At 30.0% G+C, this 16,410-nt stretch overlaps 1 protein-coding gene across 1 annotated transcript in view; it reads right to left on the minus strand.

Annotated features, from left to right (window-relative positions):
• The window catches only part of LOC114329168 (antitrypsin-like), a 255,271-nt gene extending 242,337 nt beyond the window's left edge, over positions 1–12,934 (minus strand). Inside the window, exon 1 of the mRNA XM_050644939.1 lies at positions 12,747–12,934. Within this exon, the coding sequence (XP_050500896.1) occupies positions 12,747–12,857 (111 nt within the window). The 5' untranslated portion in view covers positions 12,858–12,934. The remainder of the gene's footprint in view (positions 1–12,746) is intronic.
• Between the last annotated feature and the right edge of the window lie 3,476 nt (positions 12,935–16,410).

The following is a 16,410-nucleotide window of genomic DNA, read 5'->3' on the forward strand; positions in this document are numbered from 1 at the left end:
TTCCGAGTTATGGAGAAAAACAGTGACAGTTAAAGCATAATTAATGATTTATTGAATTATCTCGTTTATTATTACTTTTACAACAAATTTTAACCTATACAAAAATAAAGAGAATTAAATTTTGTACAATTTTGATCTCCTTCATCTTTTTGATAAACTCAATATTTAAGGTAGTACGTATGCGGTAAAAGTTCGAGTGTAAGACCCGATTGATTTTAAAGCAATTGTTTTTGTTCAATATCTTCCCCATTTTCAACTTTTGGACAAAAAGTGTAAGGACTGAAATTGTTGCAATTACGATTAACTACAATTTTCGAGGGAACCAGTGGCGGGTCTAAGAGGGGGGAATGGGAAATCCCCCCCCAATGGGGTCCAAAGTTAAAAAAAATTGTTGAAATATTAAAATGTGTTAGCTTACATGAAACTTAATTATCGACAGACAAATTCAACCAATCAAACCCGCTGGTTAATAAAATTAAGTAAACTTAATGCATATAAGTTATTATTTATGTCTTTTATGTACATACTTAGTTTGGTTGGTGTTTCATTGGAAGTTTAAAAATTGTATAAAATATCATTGTCTTTATTTTTGTTTATGTACAATTATGTCGTAAAGTTAATAATAAATGAGACAATTCAATAATTATGCTTCCCCTCCGCTTCCACTATTTTCCTCCTTAACTCGGAGAATATTGATCGCATAAAAAAATTGTGGAAAAAAATTGTAGGAAATTGCGTTTCCAACAATTTTATTTCCTACCGTTTTTGTCGAAAAGTTGAAAATGGGGGAGATATTAAGCAACAACGGTTCTCCTTTAAAATCAATATGGCGGCTAATGCAACCTCGGAATCCAGTCGAGATTTTAAATTTACACTACTATTGATCTCCCCTAAAGGATAGAACTATAAAATTTGGGGCAGCTCGGAAAAAAGATTCAATTCAGTAATTATGCTCCCCCCACCACTTTTTACTATTTTCCCACTTAACTCGGAAAATATCAACCGCATGACAAAAATTGTTGAAAATAAATTGTAGGAAATCATATTTGGAACAATTTAAGTTGAAAATGGCGTAGATATTGAACAAAAACAATTGCTACAAAATCAATCAGGTCTTACGCTCGCGCCATTATCGCATACATACTATCTTAAATATTAACTTGACTATTAAATACTATATTAAATATTAACTAAATATTGACTCTCCCTAAAGATTAAAAGAATAAAATTTGGGGCAGCTCCTAATGCAAGGTTAGGCCTGTTATTCGTCTAACCCGACTGGACTATACGACGTCCATTTCGTACCTGTTGACCAGTTCCTCCAAGATGTCTTGGTTGGTCCTAATTCCCCCTGGATTCCAGGAGTCTATCTTCAAGTATCCCCTTTCAATATAAGTTAGTTCAGTGTGTACCATTTTAGTGACCAGTTTTCTAACTAGTTCTGCTAGTTCGTCTTGTTGTGGTTTTGAGATCAGGATTGTGTTTCCTGTCTCTGTTGGCTGTAGCGCTGCGGCCTGTGCGTACGTGGGTCCTGACGTACTTGTAGTGGTGGTCATCTCTGCTGTTGTTGTTTCTAGGGTCTCCTCCAGGTGGGGCATCGGGGGCAACCTCTGTAGTTGGCCGGATGTTGTCCATTACAGTTGACACATTTTGCTTCTGCTCCATGGGCATCTTACAGTCTCTGGTGTGGTGATCTTCGCCGCAGCCGAAACCGACGAGATATCGTCATTGTGACTTAACATCCCAAATAAGTAAATTATTATTATTTTTCGTTTGATAAACTTTCCTCATTTTTTTAAACTACTTATGATATATACAGTGAGGACGTTTGAGTTGGAATATATTCATTATCTCTAGAATGGGTAAATTTGGAGAGATATCCTGAGACAGGTCGATTTTGATATATATGCCACAATATATCATTCTAGTGACGTCATCCATCTGGGCGTGATGATGTAATGGATAATTTTTTTAAATGAGAGTATGAGTACGGTAGCTCATTTGAAAGGCTATTTAATTCTCTATTCACTAATATAAACGTTAACATAATTATTTATACAGGGTGTCCAAAAAATGTTTTTTTAATTAAATTAATTGAAACAAAAAGAAGAGTGTATGTAATTCATTTATTTTAAAATACATTTGAGTGCTGTCAGAAAACAGAAAGAAATGTTTATTTGATAAATAAACATTGTTTTTCGCTTAAATTCAATGTTAAATCTGACACCCACCTGTCTCTTAGCAGTTTGAACATTGAATTTAAGCGAAAAGTAATGTTTATTTGTGAAATTAACATTGTCACCTCTTTTTATGACAGCAGTAAAATAAATTTTTAATTAAATAAATTGCTTACATTCTTCTTTTTGTGTCAATTAATTAAAAAAAATGTTTTTTGAATATCCTGTATAAATAATTATGTTAGGATTTACACTTTCAAATGAGCTATCACACAACCCCTACTCTCATTTAAAAAAATCATCGATTACGTCATCACGCACAGATGGGTGACGTCAGTAGTATGATGTATATGGAAAAAAAGCCATAATTTAAAAATAAGAATCGACCTGTCTCAGGATTTATCTCCAAATTTACTAGTTCTCCAAATAATGAACTTATTCCAACTCGACCGTCCTCACTGTATTATAATTATATTTCTAAAAAAAAATCATCCTAAAACTTTATATACTCGCATTAGAATTCGAAATAATATGTTTACGTAAAATATACTTACTTATAAAACTAACAATCAATAATATTTTTTTTTCAACTAGTCCGACAACTCAGTTTTATTACACAAAAATATAATAAATTAATTATAAAAAAACACTACTTACCTATGGATCAATACTAATGAATTCCAATATCTTCGAAAATAATACACTACTGCACTGCACAGATATCGATACAGATAAATAAATAGCAGATAAGAGAATCGCGCTATTACACTAAGAAAACCGACGCAGGTTTATTCAAATCACAGTGACTCTTTTTCTATGTTGCCTAATCAGTTGTTAGTTATAATATATTCGATTTCTTGTTATAGATAATCAATTTTAGCAGTTCCAATGTGACACAAAATCTAGGCATGGGTTAAAAAAGTTTATTTGAAGAAAATGAATTTTTTTTGTTTTTCTTAACGGCGGCACAGGCTCGTTTTTATAATATTTTATTTAATTGCAGAGTAATTTCCACATACTAACATATTTCTCAAATCGGGCTCTCTATTCGGGCTTTCTTTACTATATTACGAATATGTCTGCCAAATATCTCGACAAAATAGTCAAAGTTAAAGCTGGAATCTTGGAACGCATTTTCTTTTTGTTGACACGCTAATGTAGCCTCTTAAATCCAATTTTTTAAGAAATAAGCACTTTGAACCTATGAAACTTACAGATCATAAATACACTCAACCAAACTTATATGGAATCATTTGATGTTTTTTATAATTTTAAGCGACTTAATGCTAACTGAAATTTTCTTCCATCACATCCCTCAGGAGCCTAACTGAATGTATACACCGTTCTTAGGCGTCAACGCCCTTCGGTAGGGATCTATGGAGGAGTATCACCAAGCCGGAAGCCCTTATCCCTTCCCGTACCGCTCCTCCATAGGCCGATCAGACGCCAGTTTATTCCAGACCAAGCCGTAGACTCTATTGAGTTTTATACTACGGCGTTGGCCTTTTATAAATTTCATGACCTAGCTGAGGCTCGAACCAGCGACCGCAAATCGCAAATCCACTAAACTTGTCGATCGACTGAGCCCCAGCTAACTGGACCGTCAAGACCGACTAAGGAGCCTAACTACAGGTTATAAAACCAAATCAACATACCTACGAGCTATTCAAGTGGGTTGGATGGAAATTAAATGATATTTTTTACCGATCATAATTCATTCCCAGAACATAACCCTTCCTCTTTTTAAGCTATTGATTACATTCAAAATAAGATAGCTAAAAGGAACTACAACGTTAACGGGGTTTTATTATTTCATATGGTCATTGGACATCTATATATGAAAAAAACGCGGAGTGCTACCATTTAAAGGGGTGCGTTTTTGAGAAATGGGTGAATTAGTCCCTGGGCACAGATTACATTAGGGTGAGTTCTATGCACTTTTGGTACAAACATATCTACATAAAAATTGTTCCTGGTTAAATTTCCTATCTAAATATCAGTTTTTTTAAAGTCAATGATACTTTTTTTTACAAAAATATATTCAAAAGAAAAAGCACAAAGAAACCCAAAAGAAAGAAATTTTGTTTCTTGTCCCATAACTTTTGTCCATGAGGATATAGGTATAGACATTGCTTTATAGAAAAAAACCTGCATTTTTCTTCTTTAAAATTTTGTTTAGTAGAGGTAATTAGGATTTACAGTTTTCGAAGTACGATTTTTCAAATTTCGCCACTCACAGCAATTTTGGGCAATTTTCCTTGTTATTTCGCAAATATTGTTCTGTAACTTTTTTCTACGTAACTTTAGGTATATGCAATGGTACACGTAATAGGAATAGAAATCAATTACCTTTAAACTGGTCTACTGTATAACGTTGTACGACTTTTTTTAAAGAGATGGGGTTTCAAGGTTTTATATTTTAACGATTTTTTATAATATAATATAAAAATAAAATAATATTATTATACAATATATTATGTATTATATAATATTATATTATATATAGTATATATAATATAATATTATATTATATATTATATGTTATGTAATACCTAATATAAAAAAATATTATTTTTTACATTTTTTACGATTATTTTTGAAATTTCTCATTATAATTTTTTTTTCTTGTACATGAATATAATATATATTGCTCAATAAAGAGGGCTTACTTTATGTTCTTTAAAATGGTATATAATCTATATTTAAATATTTAATGGAAACCGAGTGATTCTTTGATATTTTCTACCTGTATTATTTAAAATTATTTCTTTTACAAAAATTACATAAACGTTAGTCTTAGAAAACATCACTTTAGTTAAAATTATTTAAACGTTGACATTTAAAAAATTTTCAAAATCAAAGTCCTTCTCTTCGTTAGCATTAGCTTCAATATCTTCCTCTGACACCTCATATATCTATATCCCTTAGAGTTCCCACAATTAGTACATACCCATGCACATGCACCCTTTGCAGAATATTGAACAACTAATTTCTATCTTCCTACAACCGCAGTTTTTTGTACATCCTTTGGTACATTTACATGCTATTTTTTCAAGCAAAGCTTGTGGTGCAGGACCTTTGACCGTAAATATTGGAATTAATCCATATTTTGAAGTTTGCCCGGCCGAGTCAAGTGGATCCAAAGTATTACCCATAAAAAATAAGATTCAATCATAACAAACAATCACATAAAAAAGTTATAATGAGGAATTTAAAAAATAATCCTAAAATCAAAAATCGTTGCAAGTACTTATTACATTTTGAAAAAGCATATCTTATTCAAAAATGATCCTAGAATTTTTTATAATGCACCATTTTAAAGTAAACAGAATAAGCTTTCTTTTTTATTATATAATATATGCCTAAATTTAAAAAAAAAGTTATAATGGGAGATTTCAAAAATAATCGTAAAAAATATAAAAACTCGTTAAAAGTATAAAGTCTTGAAAAAGATAACCTCTTCAAAAGAAGTCGTACAACATTATACAGTAGAACATTTTAAAGGTAACTGATTTCTATTCCTCTTACATGTACCATTGCATATATGCCTAATGTTACGTAGAAAAAAGTTACAGAACAATATTTGCGAAATATCAAGGAAAATTGCCCAAAATTGCTATGAGTGGCGAATTTTCAAAAATCATATTTCGAAAACTGTAAATCCTAATGACCTCTACCAAACATCATTTTATAGACAAAATATGTAAGTTTTTGTTTCTGTGAAGCAATGTCTATACCTATATCCCCGTGTACAAAAGTTATGGGACAAAAAACAAAATTTCTTTCTTTTGAGTTTCTTTGTGCTTTTTATTTTGAATATATTTTTGTAAAAAGAGTATCTTTGACTTTAAAAAGTTATATTTAGATAGGAAATTTAACCAGGAACAATTTTTATGTAGACGTGTTTGTACCAAAAGTGCATAGAACTCACACTAATGTAACCTGTGCCCAGGGACTAATTCACCCATTTCTCAAAAACGCACCCCTTTAAATGGTAGCACTCCACGGTTTTTCCATATATAGATGCCCATTGACCATATGAAATAATAAAACCCCGTTAACGTTATAGTTCCTTTCTGTAGTACATAATCAATAGCCTATTTATATTTATGAAAAAATCTGGCAGTTTCCGTTCTTGCTTGTCTTCCTCTCCCTCTAAGTACACGAATTCGTTAATCATCTGATTTTACACATTCTACTTTCGTTTGAAAAAGCAAACCTTTCCAATTTCCACTCGGTGTTGAAGACACCAAGTTAATCAATTTATGCTGCCGGGCTAACTCGGCATCCCGTAACTTCCTGCTGCTATATAGTCCTTGGGCACGGCAACTCTTCTTCTTATAGTTTCAACTAAAATATTTTTACACCTATAGCTTCCAAAAGCTGCAGGTTTCAAACACATAGTGATTCCATATACGTTTGGTTGAGTGTACACAATACATATGTTAAAAAATTGTGAAGCGGTAACGATTAATTTTATTTGGGATGCTAATTAAGGGGTGATTTTCACGATTTTTCTTTGCAAAAAGGGACTAACTTTATTTTGAACGTAACTTGCTTATTTTTACTGCTAGAAAGTTTTTCACACAAACAAAGATAAAGCCTTTTTTAAACAATTAAAAAAATTGTGATGAGTTTTTGAAAGTTCAGCAAAAAGTGCCTAATTTTCTGGTTATTTCACGTTGAAATATTCGATTTGGAATTTGACGAATCAGAACCTACTGTTCATTAGATACAACTCTGCTTCTGCTGGGTCGACAGACTTTATACATACACTATTTTTTCACCATTTTATATGCTATATTTCTGCTAAAAATATATGTATTTTTTGATAAAATAAAATGTCTAAAAACATACTCGAAAAGTATTGACTTTTGAAAAAATTTTCTAGAACAAAAGTTGCTTTTAATTAGTCAGTTTATCCCCTTCGAACTTATTTTGAACGTACGTTTTTTTCACCTCCGAGAAGAGGTGCTAATCACTCTTGGGGCAAAAGCACACATCGGCACATTATCACTTTTTTCAAATATAGCATAAAAAAATAAATAACAGATGCGGTGTTACTAAACATAACTACTAATACTCTGCATACATACTGTAGGTACTTACATAGTGTACATACGAATATCTAAATTAATTTAGTTTAAAATTTAATGTTATATTTAATATTATTTTCATTATTTTTGGCCATTTTAGGGGAGTGTATATAAATTTTCACTTCGGAAAAACTCAAACAAGATAGAACTTTTTGTAATTTCATTAAGAAATGTTTAATAAACAACATATCAAAAAGTTCTACTCGAGAAGTGGGTGCTTCATTTTTTATTAAACAAATGAACTACGAAATTAGATGTTTTTTAAATAACTCCAAAAATATTAATTTTAGAAAACAACTGACTTGACCGTTGAAAAATTCAGAAAATTCTACAAAAAAAACCTTATATAAATATTTTTCTAAAATTAAATGTGTAGCTTCTATAATTTTTTATTTATAACTCTAAAGTCACCCTTCTCACAAACATTGGCGCACTGTAAACTATCGTACAGCGAAGTACACGGTTGAGTTATTTTAAGGTAATTCTTTAACTAATGAATCAAATAAAATTTTGCAAATTGGACATGAAAAGAATAATTAAGCTATCTTATGGTTATAATAAAAAGAAATAAAATGTATGGGCATAAGTACGGTGTGGCCGGAAATTAAAACCTTCATGAATTTTGTTTAAAAATGATATAAAAATGTGTAACTAATGGAATTTTTCTTATAAAACTCTCAATTTTGCACAACTTACCTTTCAAACATATTAATTAACGATTTTTCATTCAAAAAAATCTCAAAAATTTAATTCAGATGATAGCGACGTCTAAAAATTGTAATTTTTGAAAACTTCGTAGTTTTACAGAATTACCACCACTTTAAGACGGTATTACTCAAGTTTGAATAGATTTATTCCAGATTTACAAGTGTATTTTTAAATTTTAGGATGTAATCTTTAAAATGCACTGAATTATTTAACTTTAGAAATGAAATAAACTATCTATTTTTGAGAAAATTAAGAAAGATAACAGAGATGTAATACAAAAATCGAAAATTATCAGATAGAAAAATGTTTATACTAAGTGATCGAAACTTTTTTTTTTGTAAATCTTACCTAAAATACATTTAATAATAAACTTCAACAATAATAAATGTTCAACAAAAAATTTTGTTTTGGCTCTTATACAGTATGTCTGCGTAACTTGGAACCTATTAATAACTTTTTTATTATCAGTTTTACGAAAAAAAGTTATTCTTCATAAAATACTCTGTATCATATTTATTCAACGATGCAAGCATCAAATATCAAATTCTATTAATGTTATAGGAGGTATGTGGCATCATGTAAACGCTTTTTTGTTCCAGTCCAGCGCTGTCTGCTAGCGCTGTCTCGAATAGAAAGGTGCTCTATTTTTCATACCACTGGCATTCCAGTGAGACTGGCGCCAGTTACTGGATACGTGTAAACGTTACTTAAAATAGTTGATATGAAATAGTAATAAAATGATGATGGGTATTCGTAATTTGAGAAAAAATTTATTTTTTTTTCATTAGAATGATGAATATTAAAACATAGTTTTTAATTTCAAACAACTTTTCATAATGGCATTTTTTGATATTCTGGAATATAAAGGTGCTTTACTCTTTAACAAAATTCATATTTTTGACATACCTCGTATAAAATTGATAAAATTTGATATCTGATGTTTGAGTTTTAGATTTTTTACTATCTAGGGCATTTTATGAAGAATAATTTTTTCGTAAATTGATAATAAAAAAGTTTTCCCTGTGGTTCCTAGCTACGCACACATACTGTATAAGAGCTTCTGTATAAGAATTTTCAAATTGCAATGGCATATTCGGATTCAGTATAATCAAAATTAAGATAGAAACATATTTGATCAAAGTAAAATGATGTTAAATGATTTTAAAATTATTTATACAAAACAATTGTTATTGATTAAACAATTAATAAACAATTATCGGCCAAATCTGCGAGTAGAACTTTTTACTTTAACATGTATATAAACTAACAAAAAAAGTTTTAGAAAAATATAAGCTTGTCTGAATTTTGCCGAAACATTGCATGTTTTCGTTCTAATTGCACTCCCCTATTAGTCCACGGTAATAAGCTAGAAATAGACCATGTTCGGGACACTCAAAAATCGAGGTAGCTGATTACTTTTTTAGTTATTGTATACCTATATGATGAAAACCTACCTGTTTCCTGCCTAGAGTTGGCGTCCGTTTTATAATTATTAACAATTTAGTGCAAAAATCGCGATTTTTTCGATTTTTTTGCACCCCATTCAAAAGCTAAATCGTTGACATAAAATTACAAAGTTTAATTTTTTAGAATATTAAAAAACCTTCAAAATGCCGATTTTTGAAAGTCAAAATGTTAATTTGTTGCTACGCAAACTGCAAAATAAATGAAAATGGTTATTTGTTAATAACTTTTACTAAAACTACCTTAAAACTTTAGTGTTTCACCCAAAGTTGGGTATTGGGGTACTTAACAAACTCTCAAAATTTGAGCGCGATCCATTAATTAGTTTAAGAGTTATTCTAATTGTTTATCCCAGAGACCTTTATTTTTGCAATAACATAAGACAGAAAATAATGAAGATAGGGCAATTCTGCGTATGTCAAATGGAAGTAGAAAACTGATACTATCAATATGTACTAAAAAACGATAAAGAAATTATCTAATATAGTCAAAAATCCTAATGCCAAATTTGTGAAATTTTGTAATTTAAAAATATTTAGAATAACTTTAAAAATATTGTCCGTAGAAAATGTCATTTTACACATTAGAAAAGCTGGTATTTTACACGAATTTTTAAAAATGTAGCTCAATTGGTGACTAGTCGTGGTAAGTGAAGAGGGAGCCGGGAACCGACAAATGCACGATTTCAAAAGCTAAAAACGCAACTTAAAACTACTATCATTTTCTATATCTCGGGATCTACTGAATATATTTTGATCGTTCTTGTTTTAATTTGTATGTAATTTTTCTGTACATTACAAATATGCAATTTGTCTAGACATTTATTAATTAATAAACAGTCTAACTTGTTTAAAAAAATTTTGAAAAAATAATTTTTTCCCAAAAATCTATGATTTTAATCATACTATCCCTATTAATCATAGAAAAAGTTAAGGTATACTTTAATAAATAATTTTCTTTAATAAATAATTATCTAATGAAAATCATTTATTTATTAAAGTGTACTTTAACTTTTTCTGTGATCATTAATGATACTATGATTAAAAAAATAGATTTTTGTAAAAAAAATATTTTTTCAAGAAATTCTTAAACAAATTAGACTGTTTATTAATTAATAAATTTATAAACAAATTGCATATTTGTAATGTACGTAAAAATTACATACCAATTAAAAAAAGAAAGATCAAAATCCGTTGAGTTGATCCGGAGATAGAGCAAATTATATTCGTTAGAAATTGATTTTTCGATATTTTAACTCATTGGATTTGTAGATTCCCCCTAGTAATCGTTTGCACTACATTTTTGAAAAATCGTAGAGGGTGCTGTGAAGATATAATGTTTGTGCAATTTTTTTAAGAAAAAATACAAATCCAATTCTTTAAAATGGCATTAATGAGATAAAAATGATACTATCAAAATGTACTAAAAAAAAGATAAAAAAATTATCTAATATAGTCAAAAATAGTAATGCCAAATTTTTAAAATTTTGTAGTTTATAAATATTTAGAACAATTTTAAAAATATTGTCCGTAGAAAAAATCATTTCACATGTTCGAAAAGTTGGTATTCTACACGAATTTTTAAAAATATTGTTCAGTTGGTGACTAGTCATGGTAAGTGAAGGGGGAGCTGGGAGCCGACAAATGCACGAGTTCAAAAAATAAAAAAAGGCAACTTAAACCTACTATCATTTTCTATATCTCGGGATCTACTGAATATATTTTGATCTTTCTTTTTTTTAATTTGTATGTAATTTTTCTGTACATTACAAATATGTAATTTGTCTATTTGCAATTTGACATGTATTAATTAGTAAACAATCTAATTTGTTTAAACAATTTTTAAATAAATAATTTTTCCCCAAAATCCATGTTTTTATTCAGACTATCATTATTAATCATAGAAAAAGTTAAGTTGTACTTTAAAATAAATAAATTACCTTGAATAAATAATTATCTAATAAAACTAATTTATTTATTAAAGTGAACTTTAACGTTTTGTATGATCATTAATGATACTATGATTAAAAAAATAGATTTTTGTAAACAAATATTTTTTCAAGAATTGTTTAAACAAATTAGACTGATTATTAATTAATACAATGTACGTAGAAATTGCATACAAATTAAAAAAAGAAAGATAAAAATCCATTGAGTAGATCCGGAGATACAGAAAATTGTATTAGTTGGAAATTGCTTTTTCGGTATTTTAACTCGGTGGATTCGTAGGTTCCCCCTAGTAACCGCTTGAACTACAATTTTGAAAAATCGTAGAGGGTGCTGTGAAGATACAATGTTTATGCAAATTTTTTAACAAAAAATACAGATCCCATTATTTAAAATGACATCAATGAAATTCCATAATTATTATAAACAAATTAGCTGTGAATTAAAAAAACATATCGCTAACTTTGTCCCAAATGTGCCCAGGCTAAATTTTTTTATTTAAAAATTCGTGTTAAAATACTATCTTTTCGAATATATAAAAAGATTGTTTCCCTGGACAACATTTTTAAGTTATTCTAAATGTTTATAAACTACAAAATTTTAAAAATTTGGCATTAGGATTTTTGACTATGTTAATTGTTATTTTTTTATCTTTTTTAATACATTTTGATACTATCACTCTTCTACTTTCATTTGGCATGCTCTATCTTCATTATTTTCTGTCTTATCTTATTGCAAAATAAAGGTCTCTGGGATAAACAAATAGAATAACTCTTAAACTAATTAATGGATCAGTCTCAAATTTTGAGGGTTTGTTAAATACCCCAATATCTAACTTTGGGTGAAACACTAAAGGTCTAAGGTAGTTTTAGTAAAAGTGATTAACAAATAACGATTTTCAATTATTTTGCAGTTTGCGTAGCAACAAATTAACTTTTTAAAAAACTGAATTTTGTAATTTTATGTCAACTATTTAGTTTTTGAATAGAGTGCAAAAAATCGAAAAAATCGCAATTTTTGCACTAAATTGTTAATAACTAAAAAACGGACGCGAAATCTAGGCAGGAAACAGGTAGTTTTTCTTCCTATAGGTCTACAATAACTAAAAAAGTATTCAGCTACCTGGATCTTTGAGGGTCTCGAGAAAGTCGTTAATACCCTAGAGTATATTTATGAGAGTTAAGGTTAAATTTAAATCGTTTTTGATGGTCATGTCTTGAATACAAGAAAACAAATGAAAAGTAAATTAATAATTAGTAAATAATTTATATTTCTTAAATTAATATATTCATTTCATAATTCATTTCTTAAATTAACAATATTTAGTTGTCGTTGTAACAGTAAAAATATTATACCTTGTATGTATTTGCTGTAAATTGATCATTGCCTCGAATAACGCTATCGAAATTGTCAGCATTACATCCAAAAAATGATACAATTATTAAAATGGCTATTACATGCATCATTTCAACTTGAAGAACAAAGTAGAAGTAAATACAAATTTGGTTAAATAATCGTTTGAGATAAAATTTGATCAATTCTGTCTCAATCTCATTAAAATAATTTTTTATAGTAGATACCTACCTTTTCGTTAACAATAGAATAGGTATTTTATGTTTTGTCGTTAAAAAATAATTAAGTTTGAATAAAGAGGGTAGGCGCAAAATCTTGTTGCAATACTATTTAGATGCATTCATATTTTTCGAATCCTGAGAAGACATAAATATTTTAAAAATTTAAACACAGAATGAAAGGTTACATTATTACCGAGGGCCAAAATTACCTCAGAATAAACAAAAAGTTTATTTTGGATGAAATACTTGAAATTAGAAACAAATCTAAATTTTCTCTTTTTTTTTTCAACCATATAAATTATTTATTTTTATTGAATTAACGTGTCTCGATTACAATGATCATTGACACAGGTACAATAATTGTATTATACATCAGTGAACAATACATACATACAATTGATACTAGTCCAGAAAGCCACTGCGCATCCGTTAGGAAAAATATTCTAATTCGGATTTTTTGCACAATCTTACTCAAAAAGGACTCCTTTTAACAAATTTGCATGTTGCCAGGACCAAAAGGTGGTCAAAAATTTTTTAAACGTTTTTTTTTGTTTTTTTCCTAAAATTATTTTTTTTGCATGGAAAAAAGTTTTTTTAGGTTTTTTGGATCATTCTAAACAGAAAAGGTCTTTAGTGACTTTTCTCTAAAAATGATAGTTTTTGACATAGAAGCAATTAAAAATTGAAAAATTGCGAAATCGGCCATTTTTAATCCTCAAAAACTATGTGAAAAACTGAAAATTTGAATGTGGCCAAGGTAGGTAGATATTCTTTAAACATCGATTGATGAAATCCCGAAGAGGTTTGTGCAATACAATATTCAAAACTCCTTTGTTTTTTAATTGCTAATCAAGCGTGCGGGACACTATTTTCCACCGACAGTATGGTGCAAATGAAAGGAATAAATTCGTTATTTCCTAAACCGGCGACTTTAAGGAAAAATCCCGAAACAGGTCGATTTTTATTTTTAAGTTATGATATTGTGGCATATATGGTATACTAGTGACGTCATCCATCTGGACGTGATGACGTAATCGATGATTTTTTTAAATGAGAATAGGGGTCATGTGCTAGCTCATTTGAAAGGTTCTTTAATTCTCTATTCAGTAATATATACATTTACATAATTATTTATACAGGGTGTCCAAAAAATTTTTATTAAATTAAATTATTTGACAAAAAAAGAAGTAGAAGGACACGCTGTATAAATAATTATCTAAATGTTTACATTACTGAATAGAGAATTGAAGAACCTTTCAAATGAGCTACCACACGACCCCTATTCTCGTTTAAAAAAATCATCGATTACGTCATCACGCCCAGACGGATGACGTCACTAGTATACCATATATGCCACAATATCATAACTTAAAAATAAAAATCGACCTGTTTCGGGATTTTTCCTTAAAGTTGCCGGTTTACGAAATAACGAATTTATTCCTTTCATTTGCACCATACTATCGGTGGAAAATAGTGTCGCGCACGCTTGATTAGCAATTAAAAAACAAAGGAGTTTTGAATATTGTATTGCAAAAAACTCTTCGGGGTTTCATCAATCGATGTTTAAAGAATATCTACCTACCTTGGCAACATTCAAATTTTCAGTTTTTCACATAGTTTTTGAGGGTTAAAAATGGCCGATTTCGCAATTTTTCAATTTTTAATCGCTTATATGTCAAAAACTATCATTTTTAGAGAAAAGTCACTAAAGACCTTTTCTGTTTGGAATGATCCAAAAAACCTAAAAAAAACTTTTTTCCATGCAAAAAAAATAATTTTAGGAAAAAACAAAAAAAAAACGTTTAAAAAATTGTTGACCACCTTTTGGTCCTGGCAACATGCAAATTTGTTAAAAGGAGTCCTTTTTGAGTAAGATTGTTCAAAAAATCCGAATTAGAATATTTTTCCTAGCGGATGCGCATTGGCTTTCTGGACTATACATAGATAGTAGTGATTTACATTACATGAACATTTATATTTTATTGAACATATTTATACTTCTTAGGTAGCTTATGGTGTGAAGAATATCAGTTGACGAGTTTAGTGCTTCATTCAGGATACTCTTGAGTCCATGATATCGTCGTTCATGTTGATATTTTGGACAATCGAATAGGATATGTTTCACTGACAGCTGACATTAGCAATATTGGTACATAGGAGGGTCTTCAGAAACCATTAAATATCCGTGGGTTAGTTTGGTATGCCCAATTCTCAGTCTTCTAAGTACTACGGTTGATTTTCTGCAGATATTCGGTGGTGTAAATGTACCAATATTTGGTTGAATTTCTTTCAGTTTCGAAGGCAGCCTATTCCAATGGGTTTGCCAGCAGTTGCCTGTTAAATGTTTAAAATGACATTTTAAATCTTTGTCTATTTGGATACATTCAAATTCAGGATCACTGGTTGATGATAGTGCTGATGTGGTTGCGGCGTATGATCTTTCATTTCCCTGAATACCTACATGGGAGGGTACCCAGATGATTGTCGGAAAGACTCCTTGAGAGGTCAGTGAGTTAATTGAGTCATGGATAGCTTTAACAATTGGATGTCTTGTGAAAATATTTTTTATGGAATTGATAGATGCTAAGGAGTCAGTGCAAATTGCTGGAGATGAGTAATTATGTGATAAAGAGTTTATTGCGTGAAGTATTCCCACTAATTCAGCTGTATGAATGCTGCAAAATGATGGGAGGGTCGATGTTTTGATGATTTCTGTTGACGTTGTGACTGCACAACTAACTCTGCCATTATTCTTGAAGCCATCAGTGTAGATTATTAGGTCAGAGTGTAATTGGCTAACAATATTTAGGAACATGTGTTGGAGAGTTAACGGATGAGTTTCATGTTTGGGATATTAACTTAAGGTAGTATTTATTTTGGGGATAGTTTAATTCCAAGGAGGAACGGAGGAGATCTTATTGGGGGAAGTAGCTGTCAAGTCTATATTTTGCAAAAGCGGTGAGAGTAGCTGTCGAATCGTGGGTAGTTTGCCCGAAGTAAGACCAACATTTTCTTGGGGGTTAGCTATCAAAGAATATACTAAATTACTGGGAGTGGCTGATATCCTAGCAGCGTAGTTAAGTAGTAGCTGCTGGCGTCTGACCCAAAGTGGAGCTTCATTAGCTTCAACGAGTAAACTATCTGAGGAACTGGATCTGAATGCTCCCAAGCATAGCCTCAGAGCACTGTTGTGTATCGGATTCAACTTCTTTAAATCAGATTTTGATGCAGTCATGTACAAAAAACAACCATAATCTAACCTGGAACGAATCAGGGATCTGTATATTATCAGCATCATTTTCTCTTCTGCTCCCCATTGATGATGTGCAAGTGTTTTCAAGATGTTTAGTTTACCAGCACAGTTGTTCTTTAGATTTTTTAAGTGTATTTTCCAATTTAATTTCTGATCGAATACTAGCCCCAAGATTTTATGATGATTTACTGT

This window comes from Diabrotica virgifera, chromosome 2 (assembly GCF_917563875.1).
Source record: "Diabrotica virgifera virgifera chromosome 2, PGI_DIABVI_V3a".
In the NCBI taxonomy this organism is placed as follows: domain Eukaryota; kingdom Metazoa; phylum Arthropoda; class Insecta; order Coleoptera; family Chrysomelidae; genus Diabrotica; species Diabrotica virgifera.